This window comes from Chanodichthys erythropterus, chromosome 3 (genome assembly GCF_024489055.1).
Source record: "Chanodichthys erythropterus isolate Z2021 chromosome 3, ASM2448905v1, whole genome shotgun sequence".
Lineage (NCBI taxonomy): Eukaryota > Metazoa > Chordata > Actinopteri > Cypriniformes > Xenocyprididae > Chanodichthys > Chanodichthys erythropterus.
The window spans coordinates 41,987,365-42,009,420 of NC_090223.1; the positions used below are offsets into that span (position 1 = coordinate 41,987,365).

General features: G+C 35.3%; 1 protein-coding gene across 2 annotated transcripts in view; it reads right to left on the reverse strand.

Annotated features, from left to right (window-relative positions):
* Positions 1-22,056, reverse strand: part of LOC137017749 (1-phosphatidylinositol 4,5-bisphosphate phosphodiesterase delta-3-A) — a 50,106-nt gene that overhangs the window by 17,004 nt on the left and 11,046 nt on the right. For both annotated transcript variants that reach the window (XM_067382342.1, XM_067382343.1), the window contains exons 3-14: positions 11,255-11,483; positions 10,597-10,726; positions 10,264-10,489; positions 8,366-8,567; positions 6,476-6,620; positions 6,152-6,304; positions 4,626-4,778; positions 4,227-4,380; positions 2,452-2,568; positions 2,184-2,362; positions 1,915-2,050; positions 1,517-1,666 (exon numbers count right to left, since the gene is read on the reverse strand). In XM_067382342.1, the coding sequence (XP_067238443.1) occupies positions 1,517-1,666; positions 1,915-2,050; positions 2,184-2,362; positions 2,452-2,568; positions 4,227-4,380; positions 4,626-4,778; positions 6,152-6,304; positions 6,476-6,620; positions 8,366-8,567; positions 10,264-10,489; positions 10,597-10,726; positions 11,255-11,483 (1,974 nt within the window). The remainder of the gene's footprint in view (positions 1-1,516; positions 1,667-1,914; positions 2,051-2,183; positions 2,363-2,451; positions 2,569-4,226; positions 4,381-4,625; positions 4,779-6,151; positions 6,305-6,475; positions 6,621-8,365; positions 8,568-10,263; positions 10,490-10,596; positions 10,727-11,254; positions 11,484-22,056) is intronic.

Consider the following 22,056-nt stretch of genomic DNA (forward strand, 5'->3'; position numbering starts at 1 on the left):
GAGACTTGAACAACAACATTCCAAAAATGACTAGAGCTGTTCTGAAGGCAAAGGTTGATCTGACTCTTTACTATATCCTTCTTGAAAGGATATACAGTACAGTCCAAAAGTTTGGAACCACTAAGATTTTTAATGTTTTTAAAAGAAGTTTCGTCTGCTCACCAAGGCTACATTTATTTTATTAAAAATACAGTAAAAACAGTAATATAGTAAAATATTATTACAATTTAAAATAACTGTTTTCTATTTGAATATATTTCACAAAGTAATTTATTCCTGTGATGCAAAGCTGAATTTTCAGCATCATTACTCCAGTCTTCAGTGTCACATGATCCTTCAGAAATCATTCTAATGTGATGATTTGATTCTCAAGAAACATTTAATGTGTACAATTGTACAAAATATTTGTGTACATTTTTTTTCAGGATTATTTGATGAATAGAAAGTTCAAAAGAACAGTGTTATAAATGTCTTTACTGCCACTTTTGATTGATTTAATGCATCCTTGCTGAATAAAAGTATTCATTTCTTTCATTTCTTTTCAAAAAAATAAAAATAAAAATTCTTACAGACCCCAAACTTTTGAACGGTAGTGTATAATGCTACAGAAGCTTTGTATTTCAGATAAATGCTGTTCTTTTGAACTTTCTATTCATCAAGGAATCCTGAAAAAAAAGTAAAGTAAATAATCATAAATGTTTATTGAGCAGCAGATCAGCATATTAGAATGATTTCTGAAGGATCATGTGACACTGAAGTCTGGAGTAACGATGCTGAAAATTCAGCTTTGCTTCACAGGAATAAATTACTTTGTCAAATATATTTAAATAGTACACAGTTATTTTAAATTGTAATAATATTTCACAATATTACTGTTTTTACTGTATTTTTAATTAAATAAATGTAGCCTTGGTGAGCAGACGAAACTTCTTTTAAAAACATTAAAAATCTTAGTGGTTTCAAACTTTTGGACTGTACTGTAATTCATTGTTTCCATTCAATTATTTGAGTTACAGTAATATTGTAAATATTATTACAATTTAAAATATCTATTTTCTATTTTAATATATTTTATAATGTAATTTATTCCTGTGTTGCCAAAGCTGAATTTTCAGCATCATTACTCCAGTCTTCAGTGTCACATGATCCTTCAGAAATCATTCTAATATGCTGATTTGCTGCTCAAGAAACATTTATGATTATTATCAGTGTTGAAAACAGTTGTGCTGCTTAATATTTTTTTGTGGAAACCGTGATACATTTTTTTTCAGGATTCAAAAGAACAGTGCTTATTTGAAATATAACTCTTTACTTTAACTTTTGATCATTTTAATGTGTCCTTGCTGGACAGAAGTGTTAAAAAAAATCTTATTGACCCTAAACATTTGAAGGACAGTTCATGCTGGAAAATATAAACTACAAACAGTACTTCCACCACAAATAAAATAAAAATGTTTATGTTTAAATATTGTATGTTTTATAAAAACATTACATTGTGTAAACCAAACACACACACCTGTTCGCAGGCTGGTGAAGGGGAGGGTGAATTGGCCAATAAAATCGTTCTTAGCTTTGTGGTCATGATCTTCCACCATGAAACGCACCAAGGCCAGTTCAGGCACCTGCAGCTGAAAACTCACAGTACAATCCCAGCGGGGGTTGAAACCTGCAGGGGGAGACAAACACACACACACACACTCAATATTCAATCCTGACAGGAACATCTCTTATCAAAATCTTGATCAAAGGGAAAATAAATGTGCTATTACATGAAACTAAATAAATATACACACCATTAAAACATCACTAATGTTTCTATTTCCCATTTATAAGATATCTGAATAGATTATTATGGATTAAACAATCCTACACCACAAAAGGATACCCTTAGATTACTTTAAAAAACCTCCTCACCATTGTTGTCAATGCGCTGGGTTTTGGCACGAGCCTTATCGATGGAAACTCCATGAATCTCCACCCAGACCTGCGGGTCCACAATGGAGTTGGGCTTGTCAGTGTTTATTTTAGGAAGTTGCTGAGCGGAAATCACCTGTGAGAGAAACAAATCAGTCCAGTAAAACATAGATTTATCAAAATATTTACAGGGCACATGGGAAGCGAAGCAGTGTTTCCAGTCAGACCATCATGAAAAGCTAAACTAGAGAAGAGGAGCTGTTACTAACCCGTATGGTAAGTTGTGTGGGTATGTGTCCTGGTCCTCCACCTGTGTTCTCAGGATCAAAGTCGGACTTCGGGTGACACAGGAAGTCAGGTTTGAGCACGTATCCACAGCGCCCGTTGGGCAGAAAGCGGCCCTGGTTCAGATCCATCTGCTCTCCCGGTGTCTGGAAGTTCAGAGCCACTGGAGAATACAAGAGAAAATGAAGCATTCAAGCATTTCCTGCTGGACTTGCAGACATACAGGAATGTCCGTGTGCTCGTTCGGCTCACCCATCTGACAGCCCCCGTTCCACATGTCCTGGGGGTCATAGTTGGAGGACTGTAATCTCTGGCCTGATGGGTAAATCCTGCTCAGCTGCCGACTGTTGTGTCGAACAAACATTTTCCCTACAGGGAGCACACATAAAACAAATTCACATACAGTAAAACAAATGAACAGACACAGAAACTCACGCAAGGAGCAAATACATATTTATAAATATATTTTTAAACTATGTTTCAGTAGTAGTTCAGCATTATTGCTTGTATTTAGTATATATTTTTTTACTTATTTATTATTTACTATTTAGTATGGAAGCTTGTTTCCAACACTAAATAAAAAATAAAAAAGTAATTGCGATTTTTTTTATCTCACAATTCTGACTTCTTTACTCAGAATTGTGAGATATACACTCGCAACTGCGAGTTAAAATGTCAGAATTGCAAGATAAACACAATTTTGAGAAAAAAAATTAGAAGTGTGAGTTATAAACTCACAATTGCGGGATATAAACTTGCTGACTTAATTCTGAGATATAAACTTGCAATTGCGAAGTCCAATTCAGAGGAAAAAAGTCTTTTTTTCCCTCCTCAGAATTGGACTTTATAAATCGCAATTGCAAGTTTATATCACAATTATGACTTTATAACTCACAATTCTGACTTTTCTGACTTTTCGCAATTTTGAGTTTATTTCTCGCTATTCTGACTTTACAACAAGCAACTGCGACTTTATATCTCACTATTCTGACTTTATAGCATGTAATTGTGACTTTATATCACACAATTCTGAGAAAAAAAAGCAATTACCTTTTTTATTTTTTATTCAGTGGCAGAAACAAGCTTCCATAATTTAGTTTTAATGCTGTTAACAAATTGATATTCTCATTGTTTTTACATACACTACTACTCAAAAGTTTGAGTCAATTTTTAGTTTCAAAATAAATTGATACTTTTATTAAGCAAGGATCAATAGTGACAGCGAAGACATTTCTGTTTGAAATAAAGGCTGTTCTTTGAAATGTCCTATTAATCTGAGGATCAAAGAAAAAAAAAAAATCAGTTTCCACAGAAATATTGTTAAAGTATTTTTGATAAAATGCAGCTTTGATGAGCATAAGGGACTTCTTTTATGACCCAAACTTTTGAATGCTAGAGTACATTTTGCTTTGATTTACTAAATACATTACACAATCGGACAGTTTCCTCCTATAGTTTTAACGTAGGTATTTTTTTCTCAAAAGGATAGAGTGACTGACCTCTATCTATGTCTATGTTTTGTTTTGTTTTTTTGTTTTTTTTGTGGTAAATGTTGTGCTCTGAGTGGTGTGACATGACCTAATTATGAAATGATATTGTTTGATGTAAATTTGTCATGCCGCTGGCTGTCAGTGTTGGCTGGAACAGCAGCGTTTTGCGTTGGAAGTGATCTGATGATCTACTCATTTATTATAAACCATCTGGTGGGGCCCTAGGCAACAGGCCGGTCCTGATAAAAGCAGCAAACATTAAAACAATACATAGTTCACAGTAATTTGTGATATATATTCATACAGCAGTGCATTTCTGGGAAGTTGCGTGCCACTTCTATTATGACGGACGTCACGGTATTATATTCCACAACTTAAAAACCTCGATTAAAAGTCTTTTAGAGTCTTTTATCTATCCATCCATCCATCCATATATAATATATAACTTCTATTGTTTTTTCAGGCCGGTCCTGAAGCACACAAAACATGATAAGACTTCAGTGAATATGCAGTGTAAATTTGTTTTGTTCATCTTACCCGAGTCTTTGATGAGTTTAAGTGCCTCATTTTCAGAGAAAGAGGACATCAAGCTAGGAGGTCTCTGATTGGCTTTCTCGAAACCACTGAAGGGCACGCTCTGACAATACACCACCATATCTGACAGCTCTGGACTCAGTTTAGTGCTCACAGACTGTGGGGGGATTTATACATGTCAATGAATACGTTCTCACACAGGCAGAGTTTTTTTTTTCCAGAGAATGTTTAGGCATTTTATGAATCATAAACATACATATGATCCACATACTGAGCTGCACAGACTCAAATAATTATCTCAAATATGCCAAATGTTAAAACACAAATAGTACACGTCAAACCACATAATCATCCAATATTTTACAAAACTGGAAACAGGATTTAATTTATATCTGTACTCACCCTTACAGGATCCTTTTTGGATTCCTTTTTGTTCCCGCCCCCTCCCGCAGCAGGATCTTCATCTGAGCTATTTGAGAAGCTAATCCAGCTGTCAGTCTTCCCCAGCAGACCATTCAACTTCTTCCCCTTCAGAAGGATCCGCCCCATCAACTCCTACAGTAAAACGGGCACATGAGAGAAAGAACATTGCTGAAATGTTAACCAATTCCATGAACACTTTGTCTTGCTTGGAAAATGGCCATTTTATAACACTGAGGAAGTAATTTATGTCAGAGGTCGAAACACATCTTGAATATTATGGAAGAATGTAGGGATGACAGAAAAGTTTTGGAAACAGCGCAGAGTGAAAAATAGAGTAGATAATCTTATCATAAATATGAAAAAACAGGAGTGCTTGACACGGTTAAAAATTTTACACTACACCAGTATGAGCACTGGCATGTGTTGATTTAAAATCATTCCTAGTACTCCATGATTGCACATGCTTTTTTTTTTTCTTGTAGGCAGCACGGGTCAGATGTTCTTTACTGATAAACCTTAGAAAGTAAACAAGAAGTTTCCAGAAGCAAGAAAGGAAGGGTTAGCGACACCAAAATCTTGGGTTTGATTTCCAGAGAATGTTCGGAAGTCATTTTAGACAAAGCATCTACCGAATACGCACTATAGTTTAAAAGTTTGTGGTCAGTAACATTTTTGAAAGAAATTAATATTTTTATTCAGAAAGGATGAATTAATTGATTAAAAAAACACTGTAAAAAAATGTTGTTGGTTTAATTAATTGAAATTAAAAATTTGAGTTAATACAAAGAAGGAGAAACTCAAAATATTATGTTATCTGAACCACTTTTATTATCTAAGTTGATTTGACAAAAGAAAAGTTATAACAAATGATGAAAATATCTTTTTACAGTGAAACAAACATGGTTTCCTCAAAGATATTAAGCAGCACAGTTATTTTAATTGATTAATTAATTAATTGTAATAAAATATTTCACTATAATACTGTTTTGTTTTTGTTTTTTTGATCAAATAAATGCAGTCTCAGTGAGAGACTTTCAAAAACATTACAAAAATCGACCGCAAACTTTTGAATGGTAGTATATATGTAAATGCAAATGAGTGTTAGAACACTGACATTATGCAAAAGGTGAGGTGTGAAATAGTTACACAGGGTGAATTCACACTTTTTCCCATCCATCTCAATAGCAAAAAGTGTCCCAATCACCCTGAATTCACCCTACAGTTACTATTGTATTATGATTAACAGGGAAATTCAGCGTACTGCTTACTGCATAGTACAGTAGATAAGTACTAAACGCTTCAAACAGTAGAAAGCTACACTGAGGTCACACGACCTAATTACAACATGGAATGTTTCATTTAGCAAGTGGCGTCCATTTAGCATAATGACAATACATTTGGTTCTTTTTCTTTTTTAAATCCGGGTATGCCTAAAAATCTGTTGACTTTTGGAAGTTTGATGAATTATTAATTCAAGGAAGAGGAAAACCAGAAGTGTGTGTGACCTCAGGCGAGGGCAGCTGTTTGAGGGGCAGCTCATTAAGTGGCTTCTTCAGGAGCTTTTTGCCCAGAATGGAGCGAAGGTGCTGCGCCATGACCGCCTGCTGCTCCACTGAGCAGTGATTCTCCAGGGACAAGATCAGAGGATATGGAGACGCCTACAGAGAGAGAGAGAGAGAGAGAGAGAGACATGATTGTTAAAGAGAAACAACTTTTTACAGTAAGTGTGAACTATTTAAAATGAAAAAAAGCATGCTACGCTAACCCATATTGTTGCATTATACAAAGATTTACATTATCGGCTGTTGTAATGCTTGATGTGTCTGCACCTTGAAGGCGTATTGAGCGATGGTCTCGATGACTTCTTTAAAGAGCACTTTGGAGGTGAGCGTGTGTCCGTGAAAGATCATGGGCTCTCCTTTATCACCATCCCAGCAGTCCAGCTCAACACAGCGACAGCCCTGATGCAGAGCTCTAAACACACACACAAGACCCATGAGTTTAACCACAAACAAAGAGCATGAACATTAAATGTCATCGTTAGTGTTGTATCTCATAACCCAGTGGTAATTTTGTAGAGCTGCCTCTAGTCTCAGCACCAGACGTCACTCCCACGGCTGAACGCCTGATGCATATAGCACACAAAATGGGAAACACTTTGGGAGTTTGGAAGTTGTTATCTGATTGGTTGAATTCTACAGGACTTCCGGGAGACATGTGTGACATGTCGACTCGAAACAAAGCTGTCGTGACGCCAAACCCCTTGTGGAAGAAGAAAGATGTTTTGTTTACAACTGTGACAATGAGCGCTTATCAGGATCTAAATGATTAAATATTTAAAAAAAATATTATATGATTAAATATTTAATTCTGGACAACACATGAGCCTTGCAGAATTGGATTATCTGTCATTCAGTTGTATGCAAAATTATTCATATTCAAATTTATTTAATTTATTCTTTTGGTTAATGTCTTTTAATTATTCCTTTTTATGAATCTTATTAATCTCTTTTCTATGAATTCGAGTCATTAAAAGCTATGTACAAGTTTAGGAGGATGTACATTTCCAGCATGCTCTTATTTTGTTCTTCATGTTTTTCTTTTGCTTCTTCTCTTCTTCCTCTCCTTATATTCTCTTACTTCTTTTAGGTCCTTCTTTCTCTATACTCTGACCTTCACAATCTTCATCTGTTAGATACAATACTTTGGAATTTATTATGAACTATAGAATAAGATTGATCATATTTATTTTTGTTTAAACTTACTTGTTATTACTATTTTCATATTTACTTGATTCATTGGTTGTCACTATAATCTTACATTTTTACTTTTGCTCATCTGTCACATTTATAAAGTTCCACATATGTCCTGTACATTGCATGTTCACTTAGCAAATATTTAGCTAATCTGATGATTTGATTTGGCTAATCAGCACTATTTTACCATATTTAAATACTGTCATTTTCTGTCATAACATGACATATTTCAGCCAAAAAAAAAATAATGATGAATACTTTAGTCAGCAAAGATGCATTAAATTGATCAAAAGTAACAGTAAACAATGTTACTTTTTAAATAAATGCTGTTCTGAATCCTGAAAAATGTGTTTCATGGTTTCTACAAACATCTTAAGCAGCACAACTGTTTTTACTGAAACTGATAATAATAAGCAAATCATCATATTGTAATGATTTCTGAAGGATCATGTGACACTCAAGACTGGAGTAATGATTCTGAAAGTTCAGCTTTGCCATCACAGAAATAAATTACATTTTAAAACATATTCAAATAGAGAAAAAATATATTAAAACAATTCTTTTAAATTGTAATAGTATTTCACAATTTTACTGTTTGTATGTTTGTTAAAAAATATTACAAACCCCAAAGTTTTGAGTGGTGATGTACATTTTATTTCATCTACCTCAGAAGTTTTTCCTTTTACTGGAACCTTGGGCATAATATACTTTTATTTAGTTTCTAACTTACAAAGGTAATTGTTTGTCTATTCTATTAAAATTCTATTAATTTTTCTCCCAGTCAGTGTAACAGAACACAACACAAATGGTCAGAAAATAAGCTAAGCTTAGTGAATGCTATAACGCAGACACAAGCAATGATTGTGATTTTACAGAACAAAATATAAGTGTGTTTCCTTCTACATGCCTTATCTATGAGATGCTTGATGCAGATTATAAGGTGTGAGTGTGTTGGTATTGTACCTGATATAAGGCTCAGTGCTGCTGGCGCTGGTCACCTGGTCTTTAGTCAGGTATGTATTATGAGAAGAACAGATGTAGTAGTGAGCCAGTGGTCTGCTCATGTCCTGATACACGTGAGCGTGATCCGGGTTAAACACATCGTTCTCTTTCGAGAGCATGTACATGGTGAAACCGTTCTGGGTCATGAACAGATTCTTCTGGGCTGAGAGTCAGAAAGAAAATGTATTGGTCAAAAGCAAACACTGTTAAACACAAGCTTCAATAGCTGAGGAAGTATCGTATATTTAGTTTTACTGGGATATTAACCTCAATTCTAGAAAGAGCAATCAGGAATAACCAAGGTTTGTAAGTTATTTAGCACAATAACCAATGACACACTACTGAACTATGCGCTCACACTAGTTCTTGGAAGTGGAAGTTTTTCAGTTTTCAGGCGTGGCTTTTGCTCCAGGTTTCAATAGACTGGATTTTATACATCATTAGCCGTTTTGAGTTGGTTAGTTTCATTTCTATTGATAGTACAGACAATAGAGTGCAGATAGATTTTAAATGACGCTGCCTGCATGAGCACCATGGGTCATATTACAGTACATTTTTCATATTACAGCAGAAATTTTTTTGTAACCTTGACCAGATCTGTACCTTGCTACAATTCTGTCTCTGAGCTCTTCAGGTAGTTCCTTTGACCTCATGATTCTCATTTACTCTGACATGCACTGTGAGCTGTAAGGTCTTATATAGACAGGTGTGTGACTTTCTTAATCAAGTCCAATCAGTATAATCAAACACAGCTGGACTCAAATGAAGGTGCAGAACCATATCAAGGATGATCAGAAGAAATAGACAGCACCTGAGTTAAATATATGAGTGTCACAGCAAAGGGTCTGAATACTTAGGACCATGTGATATTTCAGTTTTTCTTTTTTAATAAATCTGCAAAAATGTCAACAATTCTGTGTTCTTCTGTCAATATGGGGTGCTGTGTGTACATTAATGAGGAAAAAATGAACTTAAATGATTTTAGCAAATGGCTGCAATATAACAAAGACTGAAAAATTTAAGGGGGTCTGAATACTTTCCTTACCCACAGTATATATATGTGATTATATATATATATATATATATATATATATATATATATATATATATATATATATATATATATATATATATATATACACACACATGTCCTGCATAGATAGATAGATAGATAGATAGATAGATAGATAGATAGATAGATAGATAGATAGATAGATAGATAGATAGATAGATAGATAGATAGATAGATAGATAGATAGATAGATAGATAGATAGATAGATTACTGCATTTATAGTATTAAAAAGTTTGGGGTCAGAAAGACTTTTTATTTTATTTTTTTTATTTACTTTTTTCAAATTCATAATGTAACATTTATATTTCAAATAACTGTTTTTGTTTTGAACTTTCTATTCATCAAGGAATACTGGAAAAAATATTGATTACTGTTTTTACTGTATTTCTGATCAAATAAATGCAGCCTTGGTGAGCATAAGAGACTTTTTTCAAAAACATTAAAAAAAAAACCTTACTAACCTATGTGGAAGAATAATTTTATAAATCATAATTAATTATATGTCTAAAAGACTGCATACACATAATATAAATTCAGCAGTGTATAGGAAGGGAAAAGAGGATATGAGAGTATGTAACATGAAGTCAGGGGTGCTGATAGTGCTGAATCAATGGGAAAGGGCCAGCAGATTATCTGAAAAGGTTAAAAGTCAAGAACTGCGTTAACTGAGTTAAAAGATTAATATTAAGCTTTCCACCACACCCGAAACCTTTGAGCGGTAGTGTAAATATAATATATATATATATACATAAACCATCTATAAGTGTGGTTCTGATGGCTGTGTACCCCAGTCGTTGAGCTCATAGGTGTGGATGAGACTCTTCGCATGGGCCAGCGATGCGTCCTCGCCCTGGTCTCCAAGAAAATCCCGCAGCTCCAAGGTGGTGAGCACACATCCGTTACCGGAATAATGCCTGAACACCGCGTCCAGCTCCGGCCTGCGCATCAGCTCACGACAGAACTCCTCAATCTCCACGTGATCCAGCCGCCCATCACAGGAACGATCACACTTCTACAGACAAGAGCAGGAATAAAAGAGAGAGATTGCTCGAGGATTAGTTTGATTTAAACCCGTTTTTACAACCACTCCTGCCACTTACATGGCTATCTCGCACAAACCTTAAAGAGGGAACGAGCATACTGTTCGTTCAGGTCAATGTTGATCAGCTGTAGCAGATGTTTCACCTCATCGTAGCTCATCTTTCCATCCTGGTTCTGATCCGCATGTCTCAGATAGCTTCGAATCCAAGTGTGAACAGTTAGGGAAAACTAGACAAAGCGATAACATGCGTTCACAACATGATGCCAGCCATACATTATGAAACTATAAACCATCTCTCTGCGACACAACCTCAGTCCAAAGGTACTCAACAATGTATCAAGTTTTTCATGTTGAGAAAAAGATAATAAAGGGCATATAGGTTAATAATAATAATAATAATAGTGAAAGACACATTGGGGGAAAGAGAAACAGGACAAAGTTATTTCAGATGAGAAGAGATAGCACGACATGTTCTGTGGTTCATCTGTTCTACATTTGGTCTATAAATAGTCAGTTGAGTAATAGAGATTGTGTTTACATGTGCATTTATTGGCATATGGTGGTCAAGGAAACTAAACACAAGCCTCCTGTTTAAAAACTATAATTAAATGTGTATTAAATGCTGTAAATGGCACTAATGTGCAGTGGACACAAGCGTCTACTTGCTTTTAGGAAACACTGTAATTAGGACTCAGTTCTATAGGTTTCCCCCTGCAGGTATGGCTTTAAGGATATTGGTCCAGCTTTTCTTTCTGACTCATGTTGGAGACTCGGTCTTTGAGTGTGCGGATGCCTCGGACCCAGCGCTCCGCTTCCTCCTGTGTGGGGCAGCAAAGATCCAGGCTTTTCCTTCCCCCACGAAAGACCACAGTGAAGCAGTGTTTCTCTGGAACCAGACCTGCCATCCGTCGCAGACACTCCGACTGACAGCCTTCCCGCACACACTCCACCTCCGTCACAGAGACTGACAGAGAGAAACCACACACAAATGAGTGTTTAATCCATTACTACTGCTATTAATCCACATAATACATTACATAAAGGTGAGGTGAGTTATTTATTTGAAAAAAGTTGCACCAAATAGAACTGCAAAAAGAAATGAATCAAACAACTTTCAAACAAAGTTAATGTCATTATGTCTGGCGCAGTCAAACAAAACATAAACAGTCTGGGAAATAATAAACAAGCAACCAGAGCAACTACAGCAAAAATAAAACTATTAAATCATTATTGTCCATGCAAGAAGGAGGCCATCACATTGAGGCTGCACATGTGTGTGAGGATTAATTTGGCTCTTGTAAAACATGACCTGTACAACATAGTGCCAAAAATGATTACGATGTGCCCTCATTGCTCCTAAAACACGCACACACCCATATAAACACACTTCACAGCCAAGCAGAGGCTTTGGACAGACAACCAGTGTTGGGGTAATGCATTACGAGTAACAAAAGTTTCGTAATCAGATTACTTTTTTCAAGTAACAAGTAAAGTAATGCATTACTTTTACATTTACAACAACATATCTGAGTTACTTTTTCAAATAAGTAACACAGGTTACTTTGCTTTCTCATTTATTGCCTGACACCTCTCTTGCCCCCATTTTGAGAGAAATTGTGAGTAAGTGCAGAGGTGTTGTGTGTGCTGTGTCAACATGATGCTTATTATAGTCCTGTCGTGACAACTCTCGGAGTGTTTGGCATGGTATGACAAAGTAGATGTGTTTGGTCTTGGTGGAATAGATCTGCTACGCTGCTGCTGCTTATTACCAAAGACTACAGAATAACACAAGACGTGTCACTCATATTGTTTTGAATGGGAGAAAGCGCAACGTGCAATATGGCAGAATAAGTCCCGCCTTATAAATAAGAGCCGATTGGTAAAGTCATTGCGTCACTTCAGCGGCAGTATGAAGCTCTGGTTTCTATAGAAACAGTCAGACGGCACTTCCTGCAGAGATGCGCAAATAGGACTGCGCATGCGCATTAGCTTGATCTGGCCTGAAAAAATGCCTTTTTTTTCATGATTTGAGCATTTAGAAACAAAATTCATGAGACAGTTGTTGTCAAATTTCATTGGTGATTTCAAATATGAAATTTAATCACCATTTCCCCATTCAAAGAGATAGGAGATGCACTTGCATGCCCGAGAGGCGTTTCAAAGATGGCCGCCGAATGAAATGACTTGTCTTTAAGGGACTTTGTTATTGCTGCTGCAGAGCAAGTATGGGACTTGCTACTGCCAATACGTACACGACACGCTGCTGTGAGCAAGTAAGACATGCTGCTGCTGTACAATATACTGTAGCGTACATGAATAACCCGTAACAGGTGGAGCTGGGGAAGGTGGAGGGCTTCTGAAGCGCGCTGCACTGCTACAGCAAATGCTGACTCATGTATTTAAAGATTGAGCACACAAGCTCATTGGCTACTAATACAGCAGGAACCAATTATCTGTGTCCTATAGATAATGATGTGATTATGAGCAGGTTGAGTTAAAGGACCTATTAGCCTGCGCATTAAAGTTTCATGCCAGAACTTTGTATTTCTAGACTCAATGTGAACATACTCATTTTACTTGCACTAAAACAGCTTCAGTATTCTTCAAAATGAATAGCGTGAAAGGCAAACTATATTATAAAAAATATTATGTAAACCCGCAATAATTAAATACGTTAAATAATACAAATTTACTTTATGTATTTAATCTCACTTTATTAACTTTTTTGCTGACCTTCGGCGATCAAGTTTAACCAAAAAGGTGTGAAAGGTCCTTTACATTTGCCAAAACAAACAGGCAAGCCAAGCCCAGGTGAGAAAAAATAACGCAAATGTAACATAACACATTACTTTTCACAAAAAGTAATGCAATTACTTACTTTTTTAGGGAGTAACACAATATTGTAACTCGTTACTTTTAAAAATATCTTTCCCCAACACTGCAGACAGCCACCAACAAATGAGAAATGCTACTGCTAAAACGATGAGATTTAATTATTATGTATTACATAGACTTCCCTTCTCTTGTATTTGTCCCTGTCATTTTTTCCATAGTCTTAGTGTGCACATCAAGTCAGCTACTGTATAATGAGGAATCGTAATCTAGCATAGCATATAAAGTAGTGGCAACAATAACGTCTTTGAACTGTGGGAACTCCTACACTGCGAATAAACAAAGAGACACAAGGGAAGACAGACACTAGCTCTTTTAAACGGCAGACTCCCTGCCCACTTCCAACAGCCGTCTGACAAACATGCATTCATAATTCTTGTGTGTATGAAGAAGAAGGGTGTTAATTTTAACAGCAAGTGTGCTGAGACATGTGCAGTGAATGGGCGTTTACTATGTTACTGGCATTCCTCACTAAAGCCCGCTGCATAGATCCTCCCGGCATCTGCTGCCCAATGAGGAGCTGCTGCCTAACAGCACGATGACACCTGGACAGACTCATCTCATAGCCAGACCGGCATTATTTAGTCCAGCCTATTTGACACTTATGCCATAAACATGTGTCTTCTATCTTTATCTACCATAATAAATAGCCAAAGGAATGAAGTGGTGCATGATGTAATGTCACATGCACAAACACTTATTCACATTATGCGAACACACATACACACACACAGTCATGTACTAAGTGGACTATGTTTATTCCCTCAAGTGTGTGGCAGTCAGTGAGCTGTGAGAGGCATGCTGGGATTGGACAGAAGCAGCTGAGCCTGCATTCCTGAACCCAATGTGACGCAGCACAAGACAGAAACAGAAAGAGAGGCCGAGTTGAGCAGTACCATCAAATAAGTGTTAGGCTTATGAGCACTTTCAAGTGAACTTCTCGCGATACACTACCATTCAAAAGTTCGGGGTCAGTAAGATTTTAATTTTTTTTTTAAAAGAAGTCTATCATGCTCGCCACAACTGAATTTTTTTATTTGATCAAAAATACAGTAAAAACAGTAATATTGTGAAATATTACATTTAAAAGAACTGTTTTCTATTTGAATATATTTTAAAATGTATTTTATTTCTGCAATGTCAAAGCTGAATTTTTAGTATCATTACTCCAGTCTTCTGTGTCACATGATCCTTCAGAAATCATAATAATATGCTGATTTGCTGTCTTTATTTTTACTATTTTAACTACAAAAAGGGAAAATGTAAAAAGCTGTCACAAGATTACCCATCTATTTATACTAATATATATTATTTTGCTTACAAGTCTGTCCTTTTATGCCGAATAGCAATTTACTACCATATGATCACATATACTAGTGAATGTATATGATAAATAAATATAATTTTTTTTACCTAAATGTTGTCCCAACTAGCCTATGTTACTGATTTGCAAAGAGTGAAACAAGTATAGTAATACTGTATAAAGTATAGTATATAGTTGTTTATAAATATACTTCCAAATGAATATATGTGAGGTTTTTTTGCCACTAGGTGTCAAAAAATTACTGTTAAAAATGTATCTATCACTGAATCATTCAACAAGTGATGTCTTTACTCCAACTTACAAAGATATTCAGTTTCAAATGTCTGGATCGTACATGTGTGTTCAAGCATCTTATTTGTGTTGAATTTGTGGTAACACTTTACAATAAAGTTCGTTTGTTAATCTCTAACTCTCGATTTTAATAATGTATTACTAAATGTTGAAATTAACATTAACAAAGATTAATAAATGCTGTAGAAGTGCAGTTCATTATTAGTTCATGTTAACTAAAGAACCTTATTGTAAAGTGTTTGTGAATTTGTAAATTGTTTTGTTTGTGAGGTCTGTTAAATTAATTTTACAAGAATAATTAACACAAAAAGGACTGTTTGAGTTGAGTATTGTGGATTTTTTCCCTTACTGCTATTTTTTATTGGTTGTTTAATTATTTTAATGGAACCGGAATTGGAACCGGAATCGTTAGGCAGAACCAGAACCGGAACCGGAACCAGAAAATTTCTTATGGTTCCCAACTCTACTCTTCTACATAATACAGTAAGCTTCAACGAACAATATCAATTAAGAACATAAAGTTTACGTTGCTAAGAGTGGTTGCTAAGGGTGTTGTGTAGTGACACACAGAACCATTGGGTGAAGCGGTCATAGCCATGTGTTATCATGAATAAAACACAGCTATTGACCAATCAGAATCAAGGACAGGAACTAACCGTATTATAAGAAATAATAAAGCACAAATCTGTTCCATATAAAATTAAAAACACCAATTATTACATAATGATATTACATAATTAGCAATATCTTATATAGAACTATTTACCAAAATAACAAAACATCTAAAAAGGAGTTACACAGTGACATCTGTGCTTATTAACACTACCCTGTGATTGTGTGTGTGTCAGAGAACACAAATTATTAATCACAGTGAATCACGTGGTTAGGTAACGGTTCACTTTTATCCTCAGGGGTTCAGAGTTCATCAGAAAGACCCATTTAATCCTCCAGAGAGCAAGGATTATTCATAGGCATATGACTTGGGCTTTAACCTACAGTATATGTGCATATAACTTTGCAAGTTTCAAAATCGTGAAACATATCATTACTTAGAAACATACATCCACTCACATGTCTATATTACTATACAAATGCTTCCAATTTGTTGTTCATGTGTGAGAATTAGTCTAATTCAGGAGTGATTTAGGATTTATGTTTTGTTAAAAACGCAACAACGTAACAAAATAAAATCAGTAGATGTATATCAATAACAGTGGCGTATTTTGTTGTATTTTAGAGTTGAATAGCCTCAGATATCTCACCACAGCCAGTGAAGAGAGATCGCATAATTACAGATCTTTATGGGTGATGACAGCTGAGGTAATCACAGATATTTCAGAGTGCTGAGATGAATGACAGAGAGGCTGAAGGCTCCCTAAATAGGGTCCACCAACACCTGTGGTCTAATGAGAGAAATAACAGTCCCATGCTCCAGTGAAGTGCCATGAATGGGATTATAGCAGGAATTCTGATTCTCTTCACTCTCACAGCAGATTATCATTCCATATGAAGAGCATAAGTGAGATTAAAAACAGATTATAAATCATTTGAACAGCTAGAGATTAGGGATGATAGAGCATCCCATAATGTCTTACCACAGATGAATCTGTGGTATGTTTCCATTATACTAGGAGCAAAGGTTTCATTTTTGTGATTAAAAAAGAGATTATGAATCACCTAAAAAAAAGCAAGGTGAAAGTAACAGATTGGGATAATTAATTGGGCCATGTCCCAGAAAATCTCTATTCAAAGTATAAAAGCACCAGATCTGCTGGTCTGAAATCATCTAACCAGAAACCGGGGAACGTTCTCAGAACATTCTGGCTAATGTTCTGGCAAGGTTCTCTCAAAGTTATGAAGATTTTTCAGTAATGTTAACAGAACGTTTGGTCAGAGTTATCTGGTCTTTGAAATTTAGCACAAAAACAATATATTCATACATCATTCACTAAATTTTTGGTTTTCGGTTGGAATATAGTCTAATTTTTCAGAATGTTCAGAGAACATTAATAAGTTACATTCCCAACATTCGCATAATCAAAAAAAATATATATATTTTTTTAAATGTTTAAAAACTGGACGTTTTCATAACTTAAAGGAACACTCCACTTTTTTTGAAAATAGGCTCATTTTCCAACTCCCCTAGAGTTAAACAGTTGAGTTTTACCGTTTTCGAATCCATTCAGCCGATCTCCGGTTCTGGCGGTACCACTTTTAGCATAGCTTAGCATAGTTCATTGAATCTGATTAGACCGTTAGCATCGCGCTTAAAAATGACCAAAGAGTTTTGATATTTTTCCTATTTAAAACTTGACTCTTCTGTAGTTAAATCGTGTACTAAGACCGACGGAAAATGAAAAGTTGTGATTTTCTAGGCTGATATGGCTAGGAACTATACTCTCATTCAGGCGTAATAATCAAGGAACTTTGCTGCCGTATCATGGCTGCAGCAGGCGCAATGATATTACGCAGCGTCTCTCACAAACGTCTCCATGGTTGCAAGGCACGTTCCCTGTGCAAGCAGGGGCTCACGGGCGCTGCGTAATATCATTGCACTGCTGCAGCCATGGAGTTCCTTGATTATTACGCCTGAATGACAGTATAGTTCCTAGCCATATCAGCCTAGAAAATCACAACTTTTCATTTTCCGTCGGTCTTAGTACACGATTTAACTACAGAAGAGTCAAGTTTTAAATAGGAAAAATATCAAAACTCTTTGGTCATTTTTAAGCGCGATGCTAACGGTCTAATCAGATTCAATGAACTATGCTAAGCTATGCTAAAAGTGGTACCGCCAGAACCGGAGATCGGCTGAATGGATTCGAAAACGGTAAAACTCAACTGTTTAACTCTAGGGGAGTTGGAAAATGAGTCTATTTTCAAAAAAAGTGGAGTGTTCCTTTAATTGGAATGTGTTTTCAGAACATATTTTTGTTATTGGGGTAACCTAGGGTTACCATATGTGTTATTTTCCCAGGACACATCCTGTCCAGGATTTCTAAGTTGCATAAAATGTAGTTTTGTTTTTGTTTTCATATTTGCGGAAGGTAGCCTAATGATTAAAAAATGATTTTACCAATAGCGTGCATTATACATAATCGACCAATCGTGGCTTGCGAGAAGGCCGGATCTACAGAGAACGGTCAAAGCATTGCAAATACGACAACATTTTAATGCATTGCATGAAGACTGTCAATAAGAACAGTGGCTTGCACAGACCTCCGTTTAGAAATCGCGTTCAGGGGGCACATCGATATGACCGCTTTCACGATTAAAGAGGCAAGGGCTCGAGCCATTTTAGGCAATTTTGAAATCCTGGACAAGACGCGTCCTGGGAAAATAGCACATATGGTCACCCTAGGTAACCAGCATTTAAAGAGAGCTTTAGATAATTCATAATCAGTTCAAAAACTGAAATATTTCCAGTTTAATTTCCTTGTGCCAAATAAAACGAGGAAATTCAACTGAAAAGAAGCTGAGTGTCTAAGCCAGTGTATATACACAAACACACACCTGCACATATGCATTAATAAGTTCAGATATATGTACACGAAACTTTATGGGTTTTCTGTTTGCTCTTGCGTTGATTGGAAAGTCCCGTCCCTCAACACACACACACACACACACACACACACAAAAAAAAAGCAGAGCAATATATCACACAGCAAGTGAATCGGTTTAATATAGGAAAAAAAGCATGATACTGGATCCCCAAAGTTCAAGGACATATTCATATATACAATTTTTCATCCAAAAACAACAATTCTGCCATTATTTGGTCATTCCAAACTGTTCCAAACATACCAATTTTTCAGTCAAAATAAAACAAACCATAAACTGAACTCTAATGCTATTTCTATAATGCCTATTCAATGATGTACTTGTCTACCAAAAAATAATGTCTTTGAATTTGTTTTTATCTTGAACATCTATGTGATTAATTCATTTAATCAGCATATCATGCAATTAATTCAAAACATTTTAATCAACTGACAGACCTAATGATACCATAAACTATAATGGTTCCTAAAAATACAAGACCAATACATATATTGTGATGGCACCTGTATTGACTCATCATTGTGTAACCTTTTCGCATTATTTATGTATCTGCCGCAGCATTTAGGCCTTTGTTCCTTCAACGTCAATTGAACATCTTTACCTTGATTGACCTGTGATTAATTGGGTCACTGCTACAGTTCATTACACTAAGCCAAATCCATCCGTCCTGTTAAAATCAGTGGCATTCATTTTCTAAAAATTGAACGTCATTAGATTTAATACCTGCTGTGTCCTCTGGGATGAGGCTAACAATAGGTATTCAAAGAGAGCAGAGCAAACATAGCATTAATAATGTCTTGTTTTGATTCAAAGCCAAGTATGAGGTCAGACAGAGCGAGTGGAGAAAGAATAGCCTATTTAACTAGTTAAAATAGCCTGTGTTTGTTTTCTCACTATTATTCTTCCTCTAGGGTGTGACTATGACTCCTTGATCTGACTCGTTGTGAAAAATAGTCCAACAAATGCTAAAGCAGTATCATAGTCTCTCATTCACATGTAAAGTTCTTGCATCATGGCTCCTGCATCCCTAAAATCCTGACGTCAGTGCACTAGAATGTCAATGTAATTTCTGTCAGGTCATTTCTGAATCATCAAACTCTTTCTGTATTGTATAACTTTGAAAGTCTCTTATGCTGAATATTTATTTGATCATTTATTTGATCAAAAATAAAGTAAAAACAGTAATATTGTGAAATATTATTAAAATGTAAAATAAATAACTTTTAGATTTGAATACACTTTAAATTGTAATTTATTCCTGTGATGGTCATTACTCCAGTCTTCAGTGTCACATGATCCTTCAGATATCATTGTAATATGATGATTTGCTGCTCAAGAAACGTTTTTATTACTACTTTTGAAAACCTGATACATTTTTGTCAGGATTCCTTGATGAATAAAAAAAGTTCAAAAGAACATTTATTTAAAATACACATTTTTGTTACATTATAAATGTTTTATGGTCAATTTTGATCAATTTAATGTGTCTTTTCTGAATAACTGTATTAATTTTAGTTTTTAGTTTTTTTCATGAAAATTACTGACTCCAAAGTGGCTGCAGTTTATGTGAAGAAAAAAAAAAAACTTATTACTCTATTACACTGTTTAAAATATCTACATTATAATTTGTTTTTATTTTTAAATAAAACTATTGAGTAGTTGCTTATTAACATGCATTTATATAGAATATTGGCTGTTTATTACTACTTATGAAGCACAAATGAATGCCTTATTTTGTATGACCATATTCTGCATCCCTGAATCCTACCCAGTAGGGTTGCACAGTGTACCGGTACTACGGTAGTATCGCGATACTAAAGCTTCAAAATACTGGCGATGCCATTGTATTTTTTAAACGGTAGTATCGTCAGTACCGTAAGGAATGTTGTATGTGTGGCAGGTACACTTCAATTGAACATGCATGCCTGCAAAAACATTACAAGAGACTGCCGTTGACTGTCTGCTGTGCCCTGTGTAGTAAATGCTCTGTAGAATTAGCGCCTTATTGTTTCCTGATGCTTCAGTTAATTTTGCAATGAGATAAAGTTGCGCTTGCACGTTGTTGTTCGCAGTGCATTTTATCTGGAGAAAGGGTCTGAAATTCACTTAATTAACATCATAAAATCTTTATATAAGACTGAATTCTTTTTTCAGTTTTATTCAGTTTTTCCAATGCTCATTTGACCACTTCTGGAAAAGATTAAATAGTTTGTTTCTAGAAACATCTTTGCGAACACGATTCAGACAAATGCAATTCCATTCATCAATAAGTTATAGCGGGTTTGCACTCGGTTCTTATCAGTCATATCAATCGTGATTTTATAATTATAAATGTATTATATGTTTTAATATACATACTGCTCTCCAGTCAGGGTTAGATATTTCAAGATAGGCTGGCAAAAATGCTCCTGATAGTTCGTGACACGAGCAACAGCGCTGTTTTTGTTTCGTTTCTAAATGAATCTGTTATTGAACAAATTGGGCGAGTCACTGACTCACTAATCCATTCATTAAGACAGTCATTTGCTTCGTTCTTGAATGAATCAGCCGTTTTGAACGAATCGGTTGAATGATTCATTGACTTAATCATTAACACTTGCTGCCACCTACTGGCGACTTTAGTCTCCCATCTAAAAGTAGGCCTATTCTATCATTTTTTACCATCTAAAAGTAGGTCTATCATTTTTATTTCTATATTCAGATTTTTATATTTGAAACATTAATATCATAACATTATTTATGCAATTGTAATTGAAGTGTAAATGCATAAATGCTACATCATAATGTCAGTTCATACAGCTTCTGTGCAGTGCTAAGATGAATTTTATTTACAATGATTCATTTGATTGGTAATAAAAGCCTGTTATTCATTCTCATTAATGAAGTATTCAGAGAAAAATCTGGTCTGTTTTCATGTTTTTATGAAAGTTTGGTTCATTTTGTATACTGCATGGTATCGCGATACTACTTGGTATCGTGATACTTCAGCTGGTATAGTATCGTAAGACATTTTTATGGTATCGTGACAACCCTACTACCCAGTACCTAAACTTAAAGGGTTAGTTCACCCAAAAATTAAATTTCTGTCATTTATTACTCACCCTCATGTCGTTCCAAACCCGTAAGGCCTTCATTCATCTTCAGAACACAAATTAAGATATTTTTGATAAAATCTGATGGCTCAGTTTGTTAATTTACACTTTCAGATGCCCAGAAAGCTACTAAAGATATATTTAAATCAGTTAATGTGACTACAGTGGTTCAAACTGTTATAAAAATCTTATGAAGCGACGAGAATACTTTTTGTGTGCCAAAAAAAAAAAAAAAAACACAAAAGGGCGACTTTATTCAGCAATATCTAGTGATGCGCGATTTCAAAACACTGCTTCATGAAGCTTCGAAGCTTTATGAATCTTTTATTTCGAATCAGTGGTTCAGAGTGTGTATCAAACCTCCAAAGTCATGCCCC